The following is a 17,938-nucleotide window of genomic DNA, read 5'->3' on the forward strand; positions in this document are numbered from 1 at the left end:
CAAAAAAAAAGTTCTCGAGAGATTTCGAAGTTAGAATCAACATCGACGGTTCAAGTCCAGATTTCTAGCAAAAATGGGGAAATCTAAACCCAGAGTCAGAGCGAAGAATCGAGTTGATCCGACCTCGAAGCCGATAAAACCGCCTGCAGATCCAGAGCTCGCTGCCATCCGCGAGCAGCGCATTCTGCCCGTTCTCCAAGATTTACAATGCTCAGATGTTAATAAACGTTCTGCAGCGGCGCGCGCTATCACAAACCTGATCGAGGATACCAAGTCTCGGAAATTGCTTTTAAGGGAGCAAATAGTCAGGATTCTATTTGAGCAAACTCTCACTGATTCCAATCTCGGAACCAGGACTGATGGCTGGGGAATACTCCGAAATTTGGCGTTAGAGGAAGATGCAGATTTCTGTGTACACCTTTACAGGAAAGATGTTTTGACTGCAATTCAGAGCGTTATAACTACAGTGTGTTATTTCCCCCGAGTATTAGAAGGAGTTATGCTTATAGAATACATAGATTATACAGACAATCAATTCAAAAGATGTTCCGCTTATGAAGCAACCAAAATCACAGCAACAATTAGTCTGGAACCTGGCTACATCCGTCGTCAGCCTATTGTCTTCTCTTTGCGGAACTGAAGAAGACGTTGTCGAAGCTGTATCAAGAATTCCATCCCTGCTCGACTTTCTATTTGGTCTTCTTTCTTTTGAACCCGCACCCAGCGAACTTCGACACGAGGTATTATCTTGCATGATGGCGTTGACAGAAGACAACAAAGATGTGGCACAGCAAATCGTGGATAGCTCCGACGAATTCAAGCTTCTTCTTAACATCAAAGACTCAGAACGATATGAATCGGTGACGGCATGTGGAATTTTACACAATATCTTTGGGGCGATGCAGTGGTTTGACCACAACACACCTTTGGAAGGGACATCAGATGCCATCCTGATCCCAGTCTTAACGAAGCATATGGATCAGATTCAAGCCAGTAATGGAGCCAATGGTCATTCTCAACACTCGAGCCCTGACCAAGTTCTTCAGCTTGCACTAGAGATTACGGCTTCGATTGCTAGCGGCCTACAGGAGGCTTTGGAACATGGAAGTCGAAACGAAAAGGAGTTCGAAGGTTTCGAAGACGAGCCAACTGGTGATGCTGTTGATGAGATGGACGCAGATGTTGATGACGAGGCAGAGGACGGAGAGGAACACGATGTTGATGGAGATCACGAGATGAACGAAGACGAAATCGATGCGGATATGGCGCTCGTAATTGGAGACGGGCCCAGTGAAGACGAAAATCTAGGCGAAGAGTTGACCTTGGATCATCTCATTCAAATCGCCACACCGAAGATTATTGTCCTCGCTCAGCAAACCCTCGCTGCTTCGAATGCGTATGGGAACAAGAATCACGCCTTAGCAGCACTGAATAACATCGCTTGGACAGTCTCCAGTATAGACTTTTCAACTGGTCACCTAGAGAAACTCAAGAGAGCTTGGATTTCGTCAGCCCAAAGTATCTGGAACGACATCATCAGTTTCGTTCTTGCTTCTAATACTGCCGATGTTGAATTAGCTTCAGCTGTCACAAGTCTTGCCTGGGCAGTAGCTAAGAGCATCAGGAGCACTATTCGGGTTGAGAAAGAAGAGCAAAGAAAGTTCATGGCCCTATACCAGGCATCGAAAGGAATGAGCCTCGGAAGCCAATCAAACGGCGCCAAGGCAGGCGGAGAAGATGTTGTCGACGCATTCCAGGGCTTGGGTGTCAAATGTATTGGCGTCCTTGGTACTCTTGCCCTTGATCCTGCACCTATCGCACTCAACCGAGAGATTGGAGTTTTCTTGATCACAGTCCTTTCCAGCCTTCCAGATCTCCCTCCAGCCGATGCCGTTGAGGCTCTCAACCAAATCTTTGATATTTACGCAGACAAAAGCTACGCATTTGATGATCCTGTCTTCTGGGGTGATAATCTCTATAAGCACTTAGAGGAACTTCTGCCTAAGGTCAAGGCAATGGCAAAGACGATAGACAAGAGAAAGTTTGGCGAACTGCGAGCGAGGGCCGACGAAGCAAACTTGAACCTTGGGCGTTTCTTGGTCTACAAAAGGAAGGAAAGAAAGAGCAAGGCAGACGACTGAGCATGTGAGATCTAGTACGGTCATATGCTAGACTACGAAAGCGGACGCTGGGGCTGTTGAGCCCAATTACGGAGTAGAAGGCGAGGCTGCCTCATGCAATGGAATTTCTGCATGAAATAGCATGTCACACCGAGAGTGATGACTAGATTTGAACATCCATGTCTGGTCATGTTGATACAGGCCTATTCGCTAGGCTGCACTGCACCTTCTCGCTTAGGATATGTGAGGAGGCTGAGTTGGAAAATCGTCAAGCATCAACCCAAAAAGAAAAAGATTTGCCACTCAATTCTGTTCGTTCAGGGAAAGTGCAGGCGACTGCACGAATCTTTTGATAAGCCTGATTCTCTCGTTACACGTGCTGGTGCATCCTTGACAACCTTCAATCTTCCTCTTCCGATCACCACATTTCTAACTTCACGTCCGAAGTTTTGATCACTTTTCGAAATCTTATATACCATATATCTATTCTACAATGTTTGTGACACCAAGAGATCATGCACCATGTTTCAAATCGACTGCTTCATTGTGCCTCAAGCTAGTCGCTCATCCTGATCTCGAAACCAGTATCCAGAGCTTCGACAGGCGTCATTAAGATTTATACATAGTTATGAGCGTTTACTTTATCAATTTGATTTTCATCACATAGCTTCTAGTGGAGCTTTGAAGGTTCCTGTTCTATTGTCTGTTACAGACAGCTTTCGAGCAGCTTGCTGCTACAGCTACACACGTCGTCATCTAGCTCAGATCATTTTAAGCTGAATTCAATGAGCAAATCACGAGACATAGCAGGAAAAGGTTACACATCACCCGCAGCAGCCCACACAAAAGCAGCTGTCGATCATAGCCCCAGTAGGATTATTGAGCTCGTGGGCTTCCTACACCCAAGGTCATGGCCATAACCTCATAAACTCCACACCGATGACGGCTTTACTTTCATCACAAATATATTTACCTCACGTCCCAAACGGCTGGCCACAGATCGGGTCGCACCTGATGAAGCGAATCGGGTCCCCGTCCACAGTTCAACATTATTTTATTACGCGGTCTCATAGCAGGTCAGGAAACGAGTGTGATGACTCAACTCTCACAGCAAACCATGAGTAAAGATTGTTGGGACCCAGCAAATGATATCACTAGAGCCCAAGGCTTTTCTGGATCTATACGAGGCTGTATTCCATGGTGAAGATCACTTGACCCCCACGTTCCTCTCTCTCTCTCCCGGCTCTCTCTACGGATGTCTTCAATCGCTTCCCCGCTCCGGATCCGGCTTTGTATGTTCCAATTCATTGTTCAGATGTTTGTTGGCATTTTCCTCGTAAATGTGCAGGGTCATGACGTCTCGTTTCCTGCGATTCTGCCAAGTTCAGGGGTTTCTCAGCCTCGTCGGATGGGGGCCGAAATTCGAACCACACCCTCTTCTCAATCAGTGCCGTCCGGTTCCCCTTCACCGAGATAGCTCAGCCACTCAAAAAAAACCCCCTAGGATTACAAGCCACTTCAGCTTTTCCAATAATACATTAAATCAATGGCTAGGAAGCGCAACCCGGACATCAGTACCCTCTTCATGCATATTATGATTTTAAAACCTCTGCCCTTCTCTAGCATTGAATCCAACAACTCAGCGCAGGGCTAAAATGCGAGATATTTTGTCGGAACCATCTCTCGTCTCCCGGGGTCTGATATTCAGGGCCCGATCCTCCTCTGATCGTGTGCCCAGCGGAGTAGCAGACGGGGCGGTTCTGAGGCAACCGTTTGCTTTCACCGACGCAAGATGGCCGCAGGCGGTGAAATGCTGTGCACGTCGGTTTTGTGTGAGGGCGGGTAGGGTCAATAGCCAGATAGAGTTCAAGTGAGCTACGATCTAAGAGTGGTTATAAGTTGCAGCAGCTTGCCCATCTTGCTTATTCTCGCACTCGTCACATTTCCTTCGATTGGATATGATGCATTCTCGTTCAAGCTGATCATTCAGTTATCATGAAGCTACGCAATAGGATGGTCCAGGATAGACCTAGGATTGAAGAGCCTGCAGGGGACGAAACGCAAGAGGACACCTCGTCAACTGCCCCACAAGTAGGAAGTCCAGTCAGTACACGAACAAGAAGGTACGTTTACCATTGTATTATTGCCGTTAAGCATCAACTCTAATTCTTGCCCTTCCACAGTATCTCTGCAAGTGATAGCCAACAGGCAGCCCTTGCTGCTACCCAAGAGAATGAACATTCTCCTGAACGTGGTCAGCACGCCCAGTACTATCGATTAGACCTCCACGAAGATTTCATTCTCTATTCGCAGTCAGATACTGACGATGGGACAGAAGATCAGGGAGCGCCTGCATTTCTTTCTCCCCGCGTCCCTCAACGATCACATCGACGTCTAGCACCTCGCACCGAGATACCACAAGCTCAAGGCTCAAGTTCAAGCTCCGGTCCTTCTGGCACGCAAGCAGTGGACTACGCACAGCCAGCCTTGACACCTCAACGACAACAGCCTCCGACGCGTATACAATTGCCAACTCCTTCGCAGACCGACAACATGATGCCTCATTTCGAAAGAGAACCTGGGCCTTGGTCACCAAACTCACCGATCAACCCCGAAGGACGCAAACGTGCACTCTCGAATGATTTTCCTGGCATCAATCAATATCCAAAAGATCGAGATTGGGATGACAAAATGCAGGAGGCATTGAAGGAGATCGAAAGGCGGCCGGAAGGACGGGAGGATTCGGACGAAGAAAGACAGCACAGGCGGCGTTCGAAACGAAGGCGCAAGGGTAAGAGAAGCATGGAAACGCCGCCGTCAAAGTCAACAAAGAAAGACGACGACAGACACGGGAAGGACGATGATGGACGCGGTAACGGTCAGGGTAGTGGACAGGCAGTCATGGCTTCATGATGCGCAGAGCGATTTAGATCAATGGCGGTTAGTGAGGCGGAGGAAATCTTAACAGCCCTATATTAGTTGCATTGGTATGGACAATTGCTTGCATTGGGAGGAATCGGGCGTTGGCTTGGGTCGAGCACATTCGCTTAAACTTCAGGGGCGTTCGGCCGAGGATCACAGGACTCTCTTTTGATTGGACTTCTTTCTTCATCTCTTTTCCTACCTACAGAGAAATGGCTGCCTGGAGTTCTGTTCTTCACTTCTGATATACGTTAGTTTCACCGTCATAGATGACCGGAAATAGACTTTTCCCTTCACAAATGGACCGATGAATTTTTGACAGTCGGATATTGGGTATTTGCAATACTTTTTTCAAGTCTATCACGTCTTTCCCCTCTTGGAAGGTCTAGCATTCTTCTCCTTCTTCCTCTCCGCCAACTTCCTCTCTTTTCGGATATCATCCGTACTCTTAATTTCTTTCTTACCCACGCCATCCTTCCATTTCCCAACTCGTTTCTCTTTCGCTTCGTCGACACGCTTCTTCCTCACGTGGTAATCATCCCGGTACTTATCTGCTTCTTTCGGTGCCTTCTCCATCTTATGCTTATATCTCGTGCCGAATCCTCTTCCGACTCCAGCATTAGCACCGGCACCAGGTTTTTCTGCCTCGCCCGTTCTCGGTAATCGATCGACTTTGTGGGCTTTTCGCCATCTATCGAATCGACCGCTCTGGAAGCTGGCAGCAATCTTCTGTCCGCTTTCACCACGGATCATCTTTTTACCTTTTGAGCCATCCTCGTCATTGGCTCGTGCGACATATTTGCTGTTCTTTTTGTCCCAACGCATTCCCTTGGCTCTGGCCGGTTCAGCGAAGGACTTTGCACCATCGTCGTTTGTGAGATCCATCGTAAGGCCTCTTGCTGCTTCTACGAAGTTCGAATTCTGTGACGCAGTGTTGTAAGAACCGGAGTGAACACCGTAACCGCGCTCTTCAGCTGTGTTGATTGTCTTTGGGGTGTATGACATGAAGTTCTCTGAGTCTTTCCAAGAGAGAGTTCTTCCTTTGCCCTTTTGGGCTGTCCTCGAGAAAGTGTTTTCAAGGTCCCCTTCGGAAGCTTCAGACATGTCGTCCCCACCCCCTGTGACTATCACTTCCATCTCATCGTCATCGTCGTCTTCGACGTCAGCTGAAAGTAGACTTGGGTGATCAATAGACTCCTGAAGCATTTCAGCAGCTGCAGCGGCTTTCTCATCCTCGTCTTTCTGTCTCCGTGGCACAATCTTCTCCCTTCGATGACGCATCATTTCCGCAGCTTCACCGTGCCCTGCTTTACCTCTTGTCCCAATCTCGAAGACGGTCTCTTGGGGTCGAAATCCACTAATTCGCGCAAGCATATCGAGTCTTGCTTGTTCGGCGTCATTTGTGTCATCATTAAACAATGGATGTAGTTCCATCCAGCCTTTTGAAGCTACAATCTCTTTTGCGCGTTTAGCGCTTTCACTTGATGCCGAGTTGCGAGTCTTAATGTAGAGTCTTTCTCCCTTGCCAGCAACTGTGCGAAGAGCACTCAAGTCGTCATTTTCGCTGACAAGCTTATTGATCCACTCCGTCGTGCTTTCGAGCTTATCTCTTTGAAGAGCTCCAACAAACACATCTTCCGCGTAGTTTGGAGAGGTCCCGCCAGCACGACCAAGTATTAATCTCTTCCCAAGAAAAAGCTGTAAATCCAACAGGTAAGGAGTATCTGTATCTCGAACAAGACTGTAACTCCAACCACGTTGCCCGGCTCTTGCTGTACGACCAACACGATGAACGAAGACCTTTGGTTGAGGAGGGAAGTCGTAGTTGATAACGTTCGCCAAGACGGGGATATCGATACCTCGAGCAGCAACATCTGTGACTACTAAAATGTTGGTCATTCCGGTACGAAAATCTTCTACCTGTATATTTCGTGCCACCTGGTCCAGTGAACCATATGCATGAGATACAGCAAAGCCACATAATCGTAACAGAGACGCTAGGTAATCGACATGATGCTTTGTAGCTGCAAATACGATAGTGGAGTGCTCGGTAGGTTTTTGCTTTGGACGTGGACCATCAGCACCTCGTTTCCTTTTCTTGCTATTTGCATCCGTAGCATTTTGGGCAGCTTCGGGTGGACCTGTGGGCATCTTGATGAGATCGTTCAAGATGTGAAGTAATGCACCTTCCTTCTCGGCGCCCTTGACACTGAAGAAAGCACTCTCAAGGTCTGCGGAGATTTTGCTCTCAGCATCGAGACGGACCAAGCTGGGCTCCTGCAAGCCAGCGCGTGCAAACTCAACCAAAGACTTTGGCAAAGTGGCTGAGAATAGCAGTGTCTGTCTCGAGGTCGGCAAAGCATGGAGAATTTCCGTCAGCTGAGCAGCAAAACCCATTTCGAAGAGACGATCGGCCTCATCGAACACCACATATTTCATAGACGAAAGATCCAGAGACATCTCAACTTTCAAATGCAAGAATCGACCAGGTGTTGCAATGACAATATCCGGGTTGGCAGCCATGAATCCAAACTGGTCCTCCAGACTGTCTCCACCAACAAGCAGCACGGCTTTGAGATCTGTACCCCTGGCAAACTCCTTCACGACCTTCAGTGTCTGCAAAGCCAATTCTCGAGATGGCGACATAATTAAGGCTCTAGCTCCAACTCTCGCACTATGCGCCTTCAATTTTTCGATCATTGGGATAACGAATGCTGCCGTCTTTCCAGAACCAGTCCTTGCCATTCCCACAACATCTTGGGTGTCAAGTACCAACGGTATAGTCTTTCGCTGAATCGGCGTAGGTACATTGAAGCCTTTTCTCGAAATTGCTTTGAGCAGATGGGCATTCAATCCTGACCGTATTTAGTAAATTTCCCAGAACATTGCAGGACATGAAATACCCATTGCTTGGAAGCCACCTCCTTTCTTGACTGACTTCCCCTTCAGATTGGAGGATTTTCGATTCGAAGCTGCCTGCTGCGCAGCAATGAAGGCCTCGTCGCCATCATCGCTTTCCAGGTCCAATATCCCACCAGCATCGAGAGGTCCTAAATCCTTGCTATTCGAAAGTGCGAAATCTTCGTCGCCGCTACCGATATCATCATTGAACAATGACTTCGTAATATCGAAGTCGTTCTCTGACGCCGCAGGCGATGCTGCACGGTGAGGCATATTGCATGTTCAAAAATGTTTTGCGTCACGAAAATGTTATTTCTTATCGAATTATTTTGCGCTCGATATGCTAGGCCGCTTTGGGTTAGATCATACGACCCTCAATTAAGCCGCAACCTACCTACTATGTATGCATATCAAGCACACACTTCACTTTGTATCAACTTTTTACGCATTGATGTGAATATCTCGATTTCTATCTACATGAATTTAAGTCGAACAAGTATAGGACACGTGTCACATTTTCGGTGTACTGCAAAGCGTTAAAGTACAAAGGTCGTGTCCATTTCCTATACAAAAACCGAAGGGAGTAGAGATTATGTACTCAGCCCATACATTTTACAGCACCAGCATGAAAGACCGATCATACAACCCCTCCCTCGCTGCTGCTTTTACCTTTAAGCATAATTCTTCCCCCAGTAAAGAAGAATGTAGTGACAGCAGCGACTCCACTCAAAAGACCCAAAGTCCATGTCATTGTACCCCAACCTGCATCCTGGATTACAAAACCAGCCCATAGAGGTCCAATCATAGTGCCAATAGCGTAAGCCAAATTGAACAGACCAAATCCTTGGGCAGCAGCTCCTCGTTTTCCCAGGCTTCCCGGTCGTTTCTTCTCTTCTAGAGCAACCGCATGATCAATGTCAGCCATTAGTGGTGCCATCACAAATGTCATACATAACCCAATGAGGGCGAGAAGGGCGCAAAGTAAGACTTTCTGTTCAATGGTATTGTGCGTCACAAATCGCAGAAGCACCCAGAAAGGGACAGAGCCCAGTAGGCCAATTGTTGTAATTGCTCTGGATCCATACTTATCGGAGACGATACCGACAAGGGGCGAGGATAGAGCGGGAATGACAAGGCAGATGAAGATGAGACCTGCTCCTGAGGAGTTCCAGGAGAATATATTCTTGACGTAAAGAGGAAGTGACGAATCAAATGAGGCAAGAGCAGTCGATTGCACAAAGCAACCGAACAAGGCGACGAGGATTCGTGGGATTCGCAGGAGCGTGATGAAGGGCGGGAGTCGTCGAGTCCATGCTGGCAAAGGTTTGATGTCCACTTTTTCTGTGTCTGATGCAGGTTCTTGCGTTGGTGCTGATCGGATTGCGTCAGGATCTGGATTTTGGCTTGGCTCTTCCTTCGGCTCGGAAACGGATGTTGGTGTCTCAACTTCAGGGGACTGCCACTGTTGAGCCACACTCTTTTCGACCATCATCAGACGGAGGATGATATCAACGCCAATGATTCCAAACCCAATTGCGAACACAGCATAATATCCTGCATGGGCATAAACGACTCCACCAAGAAGCGGTCCTGCGAGAGAGCCAACGCTGGTAGCCGCTGCTACATAACCTAAAACGACCGTGTGAGTGATCTGTTTACGAAGGGCTGAGATGAGACAAAAACGAGGTGAAGGGAATTGAAAGTATATATTGCAGAAAACAGAATCTCTAAACCTACCCATTGCTTGGCCAATGTTCTCTTTATCCATAGTGTCTGATAGTAGAGCTAGACCCACTGTCCAAACAACACTTGCTGACAGTCCTTGGAGGAATCTGCCTGTCACCAGCAGACCGAGAGAAGATCCTGCGCAAAGCATTGCTGTTGCACCTCCGAGAGCGAGAAGCCCGAGAAGGAGTGGAACCCGACGAGATGATGATCTATCCGCAAACCAGCCAAAAATCGGCGAACCAATTGCTAATGCAGCACCGTAGACTGCCAGAAAGATAGATGTCCATTTTTGCAGATCTTGTTCTTTCACACCGGCTCTTACCGTGAGTGCAAATGGAAGGACCGGAACCACTAGAGAATAGAGGAAGATGTCCTAATTCATGTTAGACTTGCTGAAAACAATAAAAGAGCACCATGAAAACGTGTAAACTCACGGTGAAGACAGCAATTACAATTGTTGCAACAATAAATGAATTTGACGATCGAAGCTTCAAGAATGAAGGTGCATTGGAGTTGCCAATGCGCGTGCCATACACAAATGTATAAAAGTCATTTTTGGAGAACATACTGCTTCACACAAAAACTTTCGCTCGGGGTTGGACAACTCGTCCTGGCGGTTAGGAATTGATATTTGTAGTCATACCCTAGCTCTCCACTTTTCTTTTGTTCTATACCGTAAAGATCTAGAGCAATGCCAAGCCAAAGGCTTTATCTCTATCGGTCTGACTGATCAGTGATATGTAAGCAATCGGCTCAACTTTCACCAATCTGACGGCCCAGCCAAAATAAGAAGGACTGGTTCAAAGACGCTATGCTTATGGACTTCTTGACCTCATGAAGCAATTGAGTCCAACGCTCGTGACGTCTTCCAAACGCAGTCTCTTTGTTAAGCCGAGCCATCAAGCGGGAAGGTTTTGATTTGATTCGCTGGAATACACAGCGTTGGATTAGCTTGAATCTTGTACAGTGCCTAATCTTCCCCATCGGAACTGGGAGTCTTCCGGCCAACCAAACAAGCAAGTATATATGGGGGACTTTCCCATTTCAAGACCTCGCACCTCGTTTTTGCGGAAGAGGAATGTGACCACTCAATGTCTTTTCCAGGTAGAAGATATTCTGGCAGTGAATCTTGTCACTGCGGACGAGAGAGGTACCGAGCACACTTGATCGATACCTACCTAGAAATAGGAACCGACCCCGGAGCCGGATGTGACTTTGGCGCTAGTAACCAGAATTCTGCCACAGATCTGCCGGGCTGTCTCGTCGCAAGACGCAAGACGTCCTTCCTCATTTTATTGTCTACTTCCTATCATCTCAATCATAGTCACTAACAACCAGCAATTCCACAAAGCCGGACAGGACATTGTTTGTCCACTGGTATTATTGGTGAGCCATGAGTACCAAGCCGGAGAAAGCTGACGATGATATCGATGCACTTGAAGCTCTGGAGTCAGAGGAGAAAGAGTACTTGAAAGTAAGCTCCTCCCCTAACCCTAACCCCTTCTTAAAATCCAACGTTGCTAATCAAATCGCACAACCATAGGATGCTGAAATTGATCGTATCCTAAAAGCCTTCCGTCTAGATGCGTATGTATACATATCTTGAGACTACCCCGCCACCTACTAACCCCCTTTCCAGATACGCCGTCCTGGACCTGCAACCCGGCGTCCCTGAATCCGACATCAAGAAATGCTACCGTGCCAAGTCCCTGCTGATCCATCCGGACAAGACGACGAATCCGCAGGCCCCAGATGCCTTTGACCGGCTCAAGAAAGCGCAGACGGAGCTCATGGATGAGAAGCATCGCGAGCGCCTCGATGAAGCTATCGCAGACGCGCGCATGCTTCTGATCCGCGAGAATAAGTGGACGGTTGATAGCGAGGAGTTGAAGACGGAGCAGTTTGCCAAGGACTGGAGGGAGAAGACTAAATTGGTGCTGATTGATAATGAGCATAGGAGACGACGGCAGGTGAAGGCGCAGATGCAGGAAGAGGGAAGGGAGCAGAAGAAAGCCGATGAGGAACTCGAGGCGAGGAAACGGAAGAGGGAACATGAACAAGACTGGGAGAGTACACGAGAACAGAGAATTGGAAGTTGGAGAGACTTTCAGAAGGGTGGTGAGAAGAAGAAAAAGAAGAAGGCCAAACCAATAGGTTGATCTGTTGGTACATGGAGTATTCAGAGGTCAGTGGCGTTGGTGGCTTTACTTCATTGCATTTCTACTGTTTGATTCTTCGCACATAGAATATGCTTCAAGCACAGATGCTTAATGCAAATTGCGTTGCTTTATCTCACCCGATCTCCATCCTACAAAACATCACGTCTTAACTCAAGTGAGGTTCCAGAGAAAGCTATTATTTCAGTCAAAATGCTACTAGCCAGAACTCCACCAAGCAAGAAATATGTGTCCAAGACTCCAAACCCAACACTCCTTTTCAAACCACAATCAAAACTTCTAACCAGCCATGTCCACATCCATGCCCATATCATCGTCCACCTGCGCCGGCTGCACGTTCTCCGAACCCGGCAACGGGCGGAGACCAAACTGCTCTACAGCAGGATCCAACCCCCTCGCCACCTTATAGGCCACAACAGCAGCCTTGAACGCCGCCGTGCCTATCACCAAACCATCTGCCAACGCCTGGTCCTCACCCGCAAATTGAACATCCAGATTCAGCTTCCTCTGTCTCAGTAGATTAAGAATAGAAGCCGTCTCTTCAATCTGCGTCTTCCACACAGCCGACAACCGGTTCTGGAGATCGCGCGTATCTTGCGCGGCTTGTGCTTGGAGCGCCGTGAGAGCTGCCTTCTGGGCATCAAGGGTAACATTTGCCTGGCGCTGAGCCTCGTTGCGAGACGTGGCGAAAGCGAGTTGTGAGGCCGCCAGAGCCCTCTGTCCATCTCTCAGTGCCTTCAAGCCGTTATCTATGAGTGCTTGCTGCTCAGCTTGTGTTTTGGCTTTTGCTACTACATCAGCGTTCGCCTTGAGAGCTGCATCTCGCTCCTCGTTCGCGGCTTTGACAGCGGCTGTCTCGTCTGGTTTCGTGGCCTTGAGACAGTTGTTCAATTTATTGTTCAGTTCCTCGTTCAAGACGCGGTATTGTTTCGAGGCCGCTTCTACAATTTCGCGGGCGTTGTTTGCGACCTCGAGCTCGTGCTTCGTTCTATCATGGTTGATGCGTAGTTGCCTGAGCTCTTGGAGGTCGTCGCGGGTCTTCATCTCCATTATACTTTGTCGTTCCGGCCAGATTGGCTTCACGACGCTTACCACCGTAGGCACCTTCTCCATATCCCTCGTAGCCTTGGTCCCAGGATGATGTTCATGAGCCGGAATAACGAAAACAGTCTTCAAAGGATCCTTCCGGAGACGAATATACCGCGTCGTGATATCCAACGCCGTCACACCACGCTCGTACTCCTTCAGCCCCTTCGTACGCCACATATCCGCCCCCACGACCCCGCTGTTCTTGTACATCAACCGCACCGCCTCGTCCGAGTTCTCCTTCTTGGTGAACTCGTACTCGAGGAAATCCCACAGGTCCTCCCCGCAGTTCGCGAGCACGAACCGATCCTGCGGGAACACGACCTCGCGCCCCTTTCGCGCGTCCGGACCGAGTCTGTTCAGCTGCTGGCTGGGCACGGCGGCCTCGCCGGCTAGGGCATCCAGGGCGTTGCTGTACACGCGCTCGAGGTCGTGGATCCGCATCACGAGGCGCCGGTGCTGTTGTATCATCTGGCCCAGGAGCGTGGTTTGCGATTTCTCGTACTGTTCCTTGATTTCTGGGTCCGTGGAGTTTTTGTCTGGGAGGATGGAGAGGATGCCGCCTTTGGCGCTGTATTCGTGGTCTAGCAGCTCGAGGATCTCGTTTGCGTGGGCGATGAGACTTTGGTGTTGCGCGTAGGGGAGCGATTTGCCGTTGGGTTTACTGGGGAAGGCGTTGTGCATCGGGCAGATGTTTATGGTTGATAGGTGACCGGTTAGCGGATCCTCGTTTTCTTCTACGATGTTCATCAGTGCGTGCAAGGGCATGGTGTGATGGTGCATGTAATCCGCGTTGTTGGGTCCATCGTAGGCTTTATTTAGATCGTTGAGGAAATCGTAGGTCTCGCCATCGTTGAAGGTAGCGTTTTGTCCACCTGGGATCCGGGTGTTAACATTGTCAATTAGCGCGGGGATCGTGTTGACGGTGACGTTTTTGATCAGGATGACGAGGGCTTGGGCGTGCTGTTTTAGTTGGAGGAGAGTTGGAGCGTAGCCTTTTGTGCATAGGTAGCTGCAGTTGCAGTATTGGAGGCGTGCGAGCAAGGTGGATAGCGCTGGATTGGTGCTACTCTGAATGGTGAAAACTGAGCGATAGAGCGGCGCAAAGTCTGTTGACGGGACATGGTCAATTGCTTTAGTTGTCGTTGTAGTGGTTGCAGTGCCGGACCTTCCTCCTGTTGCCATGATGGATGATTAATGAAAGTGTGGAAGATATGTCTTCACAGATGTACGGCTTCAACGAGGTTGTAGGGTGACAAAAAGGCCGAAGGCAAAATTCAAAACAGAGCAGAACAGGACGGAAAGGATACGGAACGCGTGGAAGAGAGTCTGCATTCCTCGACTTCGAGGTTGCTGAGAATATTTATGGAATGCAGGGGCTGGAACCTGTGGAATGAGACCGTTATTGGTATACATTCTTTCAAACTTAGCGTTGCCCATTGCCCCTTGCTCTAGCGAGCTCTCGCCTCGAAGTGCCTTGCTAAAATAAACTCCCCATCTCAATCTATTATGTCCTAGCTGTCAATTTGACCATGAGAGGAGACTTCTCCCAAAGAAAGTAAACTTTCTGATCTTTCCAATCCGCGGACTCCGGACATAATTCTATATCGAAATTCCATAGCAACCGACAGATCATGGACCGAATCTCTGCGTATGCTAGATTCTAATGGACAAGTTAGTCACAATTGAGTGCAAATACCTCATGTGCGTCATATGAGAACAATATCCTACCTTTCCAATGCAGTTTCGAGCTCCCATTGAGAATGGTTGAACACCATTCAAGTCGTCGTTGGCATATGCTGGATCACCAAGCCATCGTTCTGGTCGATAGGAATCGGGGTCTTTGAAATTCTTTGCAGAATGGAAACAACAGAAATGCGAGACTCCGACAGAAGTCTGTTTCATGCAGTCAGCAGCTATTCTTGATCGCTTAGAGCTCGGAAGTAGAACGTACATTGCCTGGGATCAATTCCCCATTAATGACAGCTCCCTCTGGAGGTGTACGACGAGGAAGCTCGACCGGCACAGGAGAGTAAATGCGCAATCCTTCCTCGATGCAAGCTTGCAGATAGGGAAGCTTAATCTCCTTCGCGAATGTCATGTCCTCTACGCCATTAAAGCTAGATCGAATCTCTTCCTTGAGTTTTGCCAGGTATTCTGGGTTCTTGAGGAGGTAGTAAGTCATTCCCGACAAGAGAGTAGCGCTAGTCTCACTGCCAGCAACAATAAACAATCCAGCATTAGAGACCATCTCGTCATGGCTGATTCCACTTTCATTGGTCTGACGAAGGAAATGACTGATATCCTTAGTGAGATTCGTCATTCGAATTGCATTATTTACCTCATGAAATCTTTCCTATCAGTCTTCGAGTTGATACGGCGCATCACCTTGTCCTTGGTGTCGTTTCTTAGTTTTAGTATCACCTCTGCGGCGGCTGGTATCATTTTGATAGTTGTCACTATTGAAAATTAGTATGCACTTTTGATAGAACCTTATTAGGAGCTTCTCTGATGAGCGGCTGCGAAGGATATTCCCAAAGACCTCGGCATCCAGGATGAATGAAGACAAGGGCAGAATGTGACATACTGAGCATCGTATCGAGTAGAGGATAGGCTCTGGCGATTCGAAAGACGGTTCCAGTCCTCATGTTCTCGAAGATGGTTGCCATCCAAAAATGATATTCTCCCCTGAACAACCCCTTAGCAAACATGATCCGAGCATTCTCATTGTGCCGCATTTCAAGGAAGTCCTCAAGTCTCGATGTCCAGCCTAGGCTGGAGGATCGGGCGCCAAAATCTGGTTTACTTACTTTTCTAATGCTTGGAAAGGTTCCGCAAATGCAAGATCACCAATGACTACTCAACGAATTAGCTCCGCACAATGCTGGGTCTGTGAGCTGAGAGCTTTGGTGCTCAGTTCTTGATGCAAGTACAAAGTATTAAGAAGTACTGAAATAATCTCAAGCTTCAAGCTTTTATAAATGCAACATCGGAATGACATCACTTACTATCGAACGTCGTGAAGTTGAACCACTGTACAATGTCAACCTTCCCCTTCTTGGGTCCTGTAACCTGATCGTGAAGCCTGGAGATAAAAAGGTCTGTGTACGAATGCACGATTCCTTCCTGATCTCGAAGAGCTTGTTCTGAGAAAGCATGGCTGAGTATTCGTCGTTGTCGGGTATGATTAATTTCGTCTGATTCCAGAATACTGGGTGAGTATTCAAAGCTGTCTTCGTAAAACTCGGGATCTTTTTGCATTAATTTCTTTCCCTTTTGCGACGCATATATATCTGTAGCTTGTTAACATAGCTCTGCCGAGAGGCTGTTAATTGATGAGTACCTCGAATAGCTTGCGATGTGTTGAAAGATAAGAGATCTGGGCTGACCCGGACAATCTCGCCGTATTGTTTGTGCAGGCTGTGATACGCAGAGACTTGGTTGCCTTTCCAGATGTCCCAGTACCGGCGGAATGAAAAGGCAGCATACAGCTTTGGTCCGGGGAATCTGGCAAGAGGGTGAAGAGTAATATTGTAAATAGCTCTCAGGAGAGTATACCCGGTGTACTGAGAAGTTAGTAGCTATAGGACGAGGAAGGAAAGACGATTTACCGCAAGAATAGACCACACAAGTAGGGTGAAGAGGTCAGAAAGCTTCATGATGGCGGTGTGCTTGCGAGACAATTATGAGGCAAGCTATCAGTGACGGCTGTCCTTGGGTGAAGATGTGAGAAGGTGTGAAATAAAAAAAAGAAGGAAGGATCATGAAGGTACATATACTTTCGTCATGATACTCGACCCGGCCGAAGCGGCGGGATGGAATTTTGCTAGAATCCGGACGAATAAGCATCAGCAAACCCCCGACATGACAAGTAAACGAACCGTGGGTGTAGAGATGAAACGGATTTCGTCGTACGTGGAAACCAATGAAGGTGCCTAAAATCATCAGGGAACGCTCGGTACCATTAAGCTGACTACTCGCTCAGCACTCGATGCTGTGATTGGTTACCTCGTTTGGTAGACAAGCTTCGCATAGCTGCTGGTTGAAGAAGAGACGTTTCTTAGGCTGCTATGCGACGCATACGGCACTTCTTTGAAGATATCGGACGTAGTCAAACAGTGCTGATTTGATCGCATCTCGTACCCCGCTATGGTGCGGCAAATTGGGTATTTTGCAACGCACCGACTGGGATGAGATCCATTAAGCGACATGACAATCCTCGTCGAAGTTCAAGAAACGTTAAACCAGTACAACTCACCTAGCGAGAAGATACATTTCACAGTCTCATTCATTCTCGTGAGAGTGGTAGATTGCTAGTGAGGGTATCTTGACGGTAGAACAGTTGCAAGTTTGACAAGTGTGACAACGTTGCAAAGTACCCTCAGAATTGGGATATAAGATAACATTGTTCCGGAGTTTTTGGGACAATATAAATGGAATAAGTATTTTGAGTGAATTAAAACTTGAGAGATAAAGTGGCGTAAGAGCGGCACAGATCTTCCGGCGTCCGTTCTCTTTCTCGAAAAACCTGCTTTTCCTAATTATGTTGTCCTACAGGCTCTGGAACAATATTATCTTATATCCCAATTTTTGGTACGGAGGTACCTGGGAGGCATGATTCCAGTGCCCTCGAGGCGACTTCTCAATTGACAAAACAGTAGATAGATGAGTGAAATCGAGTGGTCGCATGGCGAACACTGAGTCTTCTTAGCCCAGATGTTGGCTGCTCTCAACTCGTGGTGACGACGAAGACGGTACAGATATATCTATACCTTATCAATGATGTTCCGAAAACCTCGAGTCCGTGAACATGTACGTCTGTGTTCGCTTCCATCTTCGGTACTGATAAAGGAAGTCTTGTGGGAGATGTGCCATTCGAAGCATCTTTTTCATGACTATCGATTTCTCAGACATCGATGAGAGAAATCGTAGTGAAAGTATTACAGAAGATGAATAAGGTGTGATGACGAAACACGAAGACTCGGCCAGTTGGAGTGAGGAGGC

General features: G+C 47.9%; 7 protein-coding genes across 7 annotated transcripts; 3 read left to right on the forward strand and 4 right to left on the reverse strand.

Annotated features, from left to right (window-relative positions):
* The first annotated feature begins 10 nt into the window (after positions 1-10).
* LY89DRAFT_617265 (uncharacterized protein) lies at positions 11-2,572 on the forward strand. The gene is made up of 2 exons (XM_018210795.1): positions 11-466; positions 519-2,572. Exons 1-2 carry the CDS (start codon positions 74-76, stop codon positions 2,139-2,141), a joined length of 2,016 nt encoding a protein of 671 aa, XP_018070552.1. The 5' UTR covers positions 11-73; the 3' UTR covers positions 2,142-2,572.
* A 1,345-nt stretch (positions 2,573-3,917) lies between these two features.
* On the forward strand, positions 3,918-5,218 carry LY89DRAFT_76970 (uncharacterized protein). The gene is made up of 2 exons (XM_018221831.1): positions 3,918-4,243; positions 4,304-5,218. The coding sequence occupies exons 1-2, from the start codon at positions 4,116-4,118 to the stop codon at positions 5,031-5,033; spliced, it is 858 nt and encodes a 285-aa protein (XP_018070553.1). The 5' UTR covers positions 3,918-4,115; the 3' UTR covers positions 5,034-5,218.
* Positions 5,219-5,351: 133 nt separating this feature from the next.
* Positions 5,352-8,223, reverse strand: LY89DRAFT_617266 (ATP-dependent RNA helicase dbp10). The gene is made up of 2 exons (XM_018210796.1): positions 7,946-8,223; positions 5,352-7,897 (listed from the first exon to the last, which is right to left on the reverse strand). The coding sequence occupies exons 1-2, from the start codon at positions 8,214-8,216 to the stop codon at positions 5,403-5,405; spliced, it is 2,766 nt and encodes a 921-aa protein (XP_018070554.1). The 5' UTR covers positions 8,217-8,223; the 3' UTR covers positions 5,352-5,402.
* A 357-nt stretch (positions 8,224-8,580) lies between these two features.
* Positions 8,581-10,237, reverse strand: LY89DRAFT_697464 (MFS transporter-like protein; the record flags this gene model as incomplete). The annotated part of the gene is made up of 3 exons (XM_018216906.1): positions 8,581-9,572; positions 9,681-10,044; positions 10,106-10,237. 3 exons carry the CDS (start codon positions 10,235-10,237, stop codon positions 8,581-8,583), a joined length of 1,488 nt encoding a protein of 495 aa, XP_018070555.1.
* Positions 10,238-11,064: 827 nt separating this feature from the next.
* Positions 11,065-11,936, forward strand: LY89DRAFT_782499 (putative J domain-containing protein spf31; the record flags this gene model as incomplete). The annotated part of the gene is made up of 3 exons (XM_018222584.1): positions 11,065-11,145; positions 11,215-11,258; positions 11,311-11,936. The coding sequence occupies 3 exons, from the start codon at positions 11,065-11,067 to the stop codon at positions 11,828-11,830; spliced, it is 645 nt and encodes a 214-aa protein (XP_018070556.1). The 3' UTR covers positions 11,831-11,936.
* An 863-nt stretch (positions 11,937-12,799) lies between these two features.
* On the reverse strand, positions 12,800-14,119 carry LY89DRAFT_586844 (uncharacterized protein; the record flags this gene model as incomplete). The annotated part of the gene is made up of 1 exon (XM_018209390.1): positions 12,800-14,119. A coding segment is annotated over one exon (1,320 nt), but the record flags the coding sequence as incomplete, so codon positions are not given.
* Positions 14,120-14,280: 161 nt separating this feature from the next.
* On the reverse strand, positions 14,281-16,213 carry LY89DRAFT_77078 (cytochrome P450). The gene is made up of 6 exons (XM_018221867.1): positions 15,943-16,213; positions 15,745-15,790; positions 15,276-15,393; positions 14,889-15,231; positions 14,666-14,830; positions 14,281-14,597 (listed from the first exon to the last, which is right to left on the reverse strand). Coding segments are annotated over exons 2-6 (783 nt in total). The 5' UTR covers positions 15,746-15,790; positions 15,943-16,213; the 3' UTR covers positions 14,281-14,441.
* Between the last annotated feature and the right edge of the window lie 1,725 nt (positions 16,214-17,938).

This window comes from Mollisia scopiformis (assembly GCF_001500285.1).
Source record: "Mollisia scopiformis unplaced genomic scaffold LY89scaffold_13, whole genome shotgun sequence".
In the NCBI taxonomy this organism is placed as follows: domain Eukaryota; kingdom Fungi; phylum Ascomycota; class Leotiomycetes; order Helotiales; family Mollisiaceae; genus Mollisia; species Mollisia scopiformis.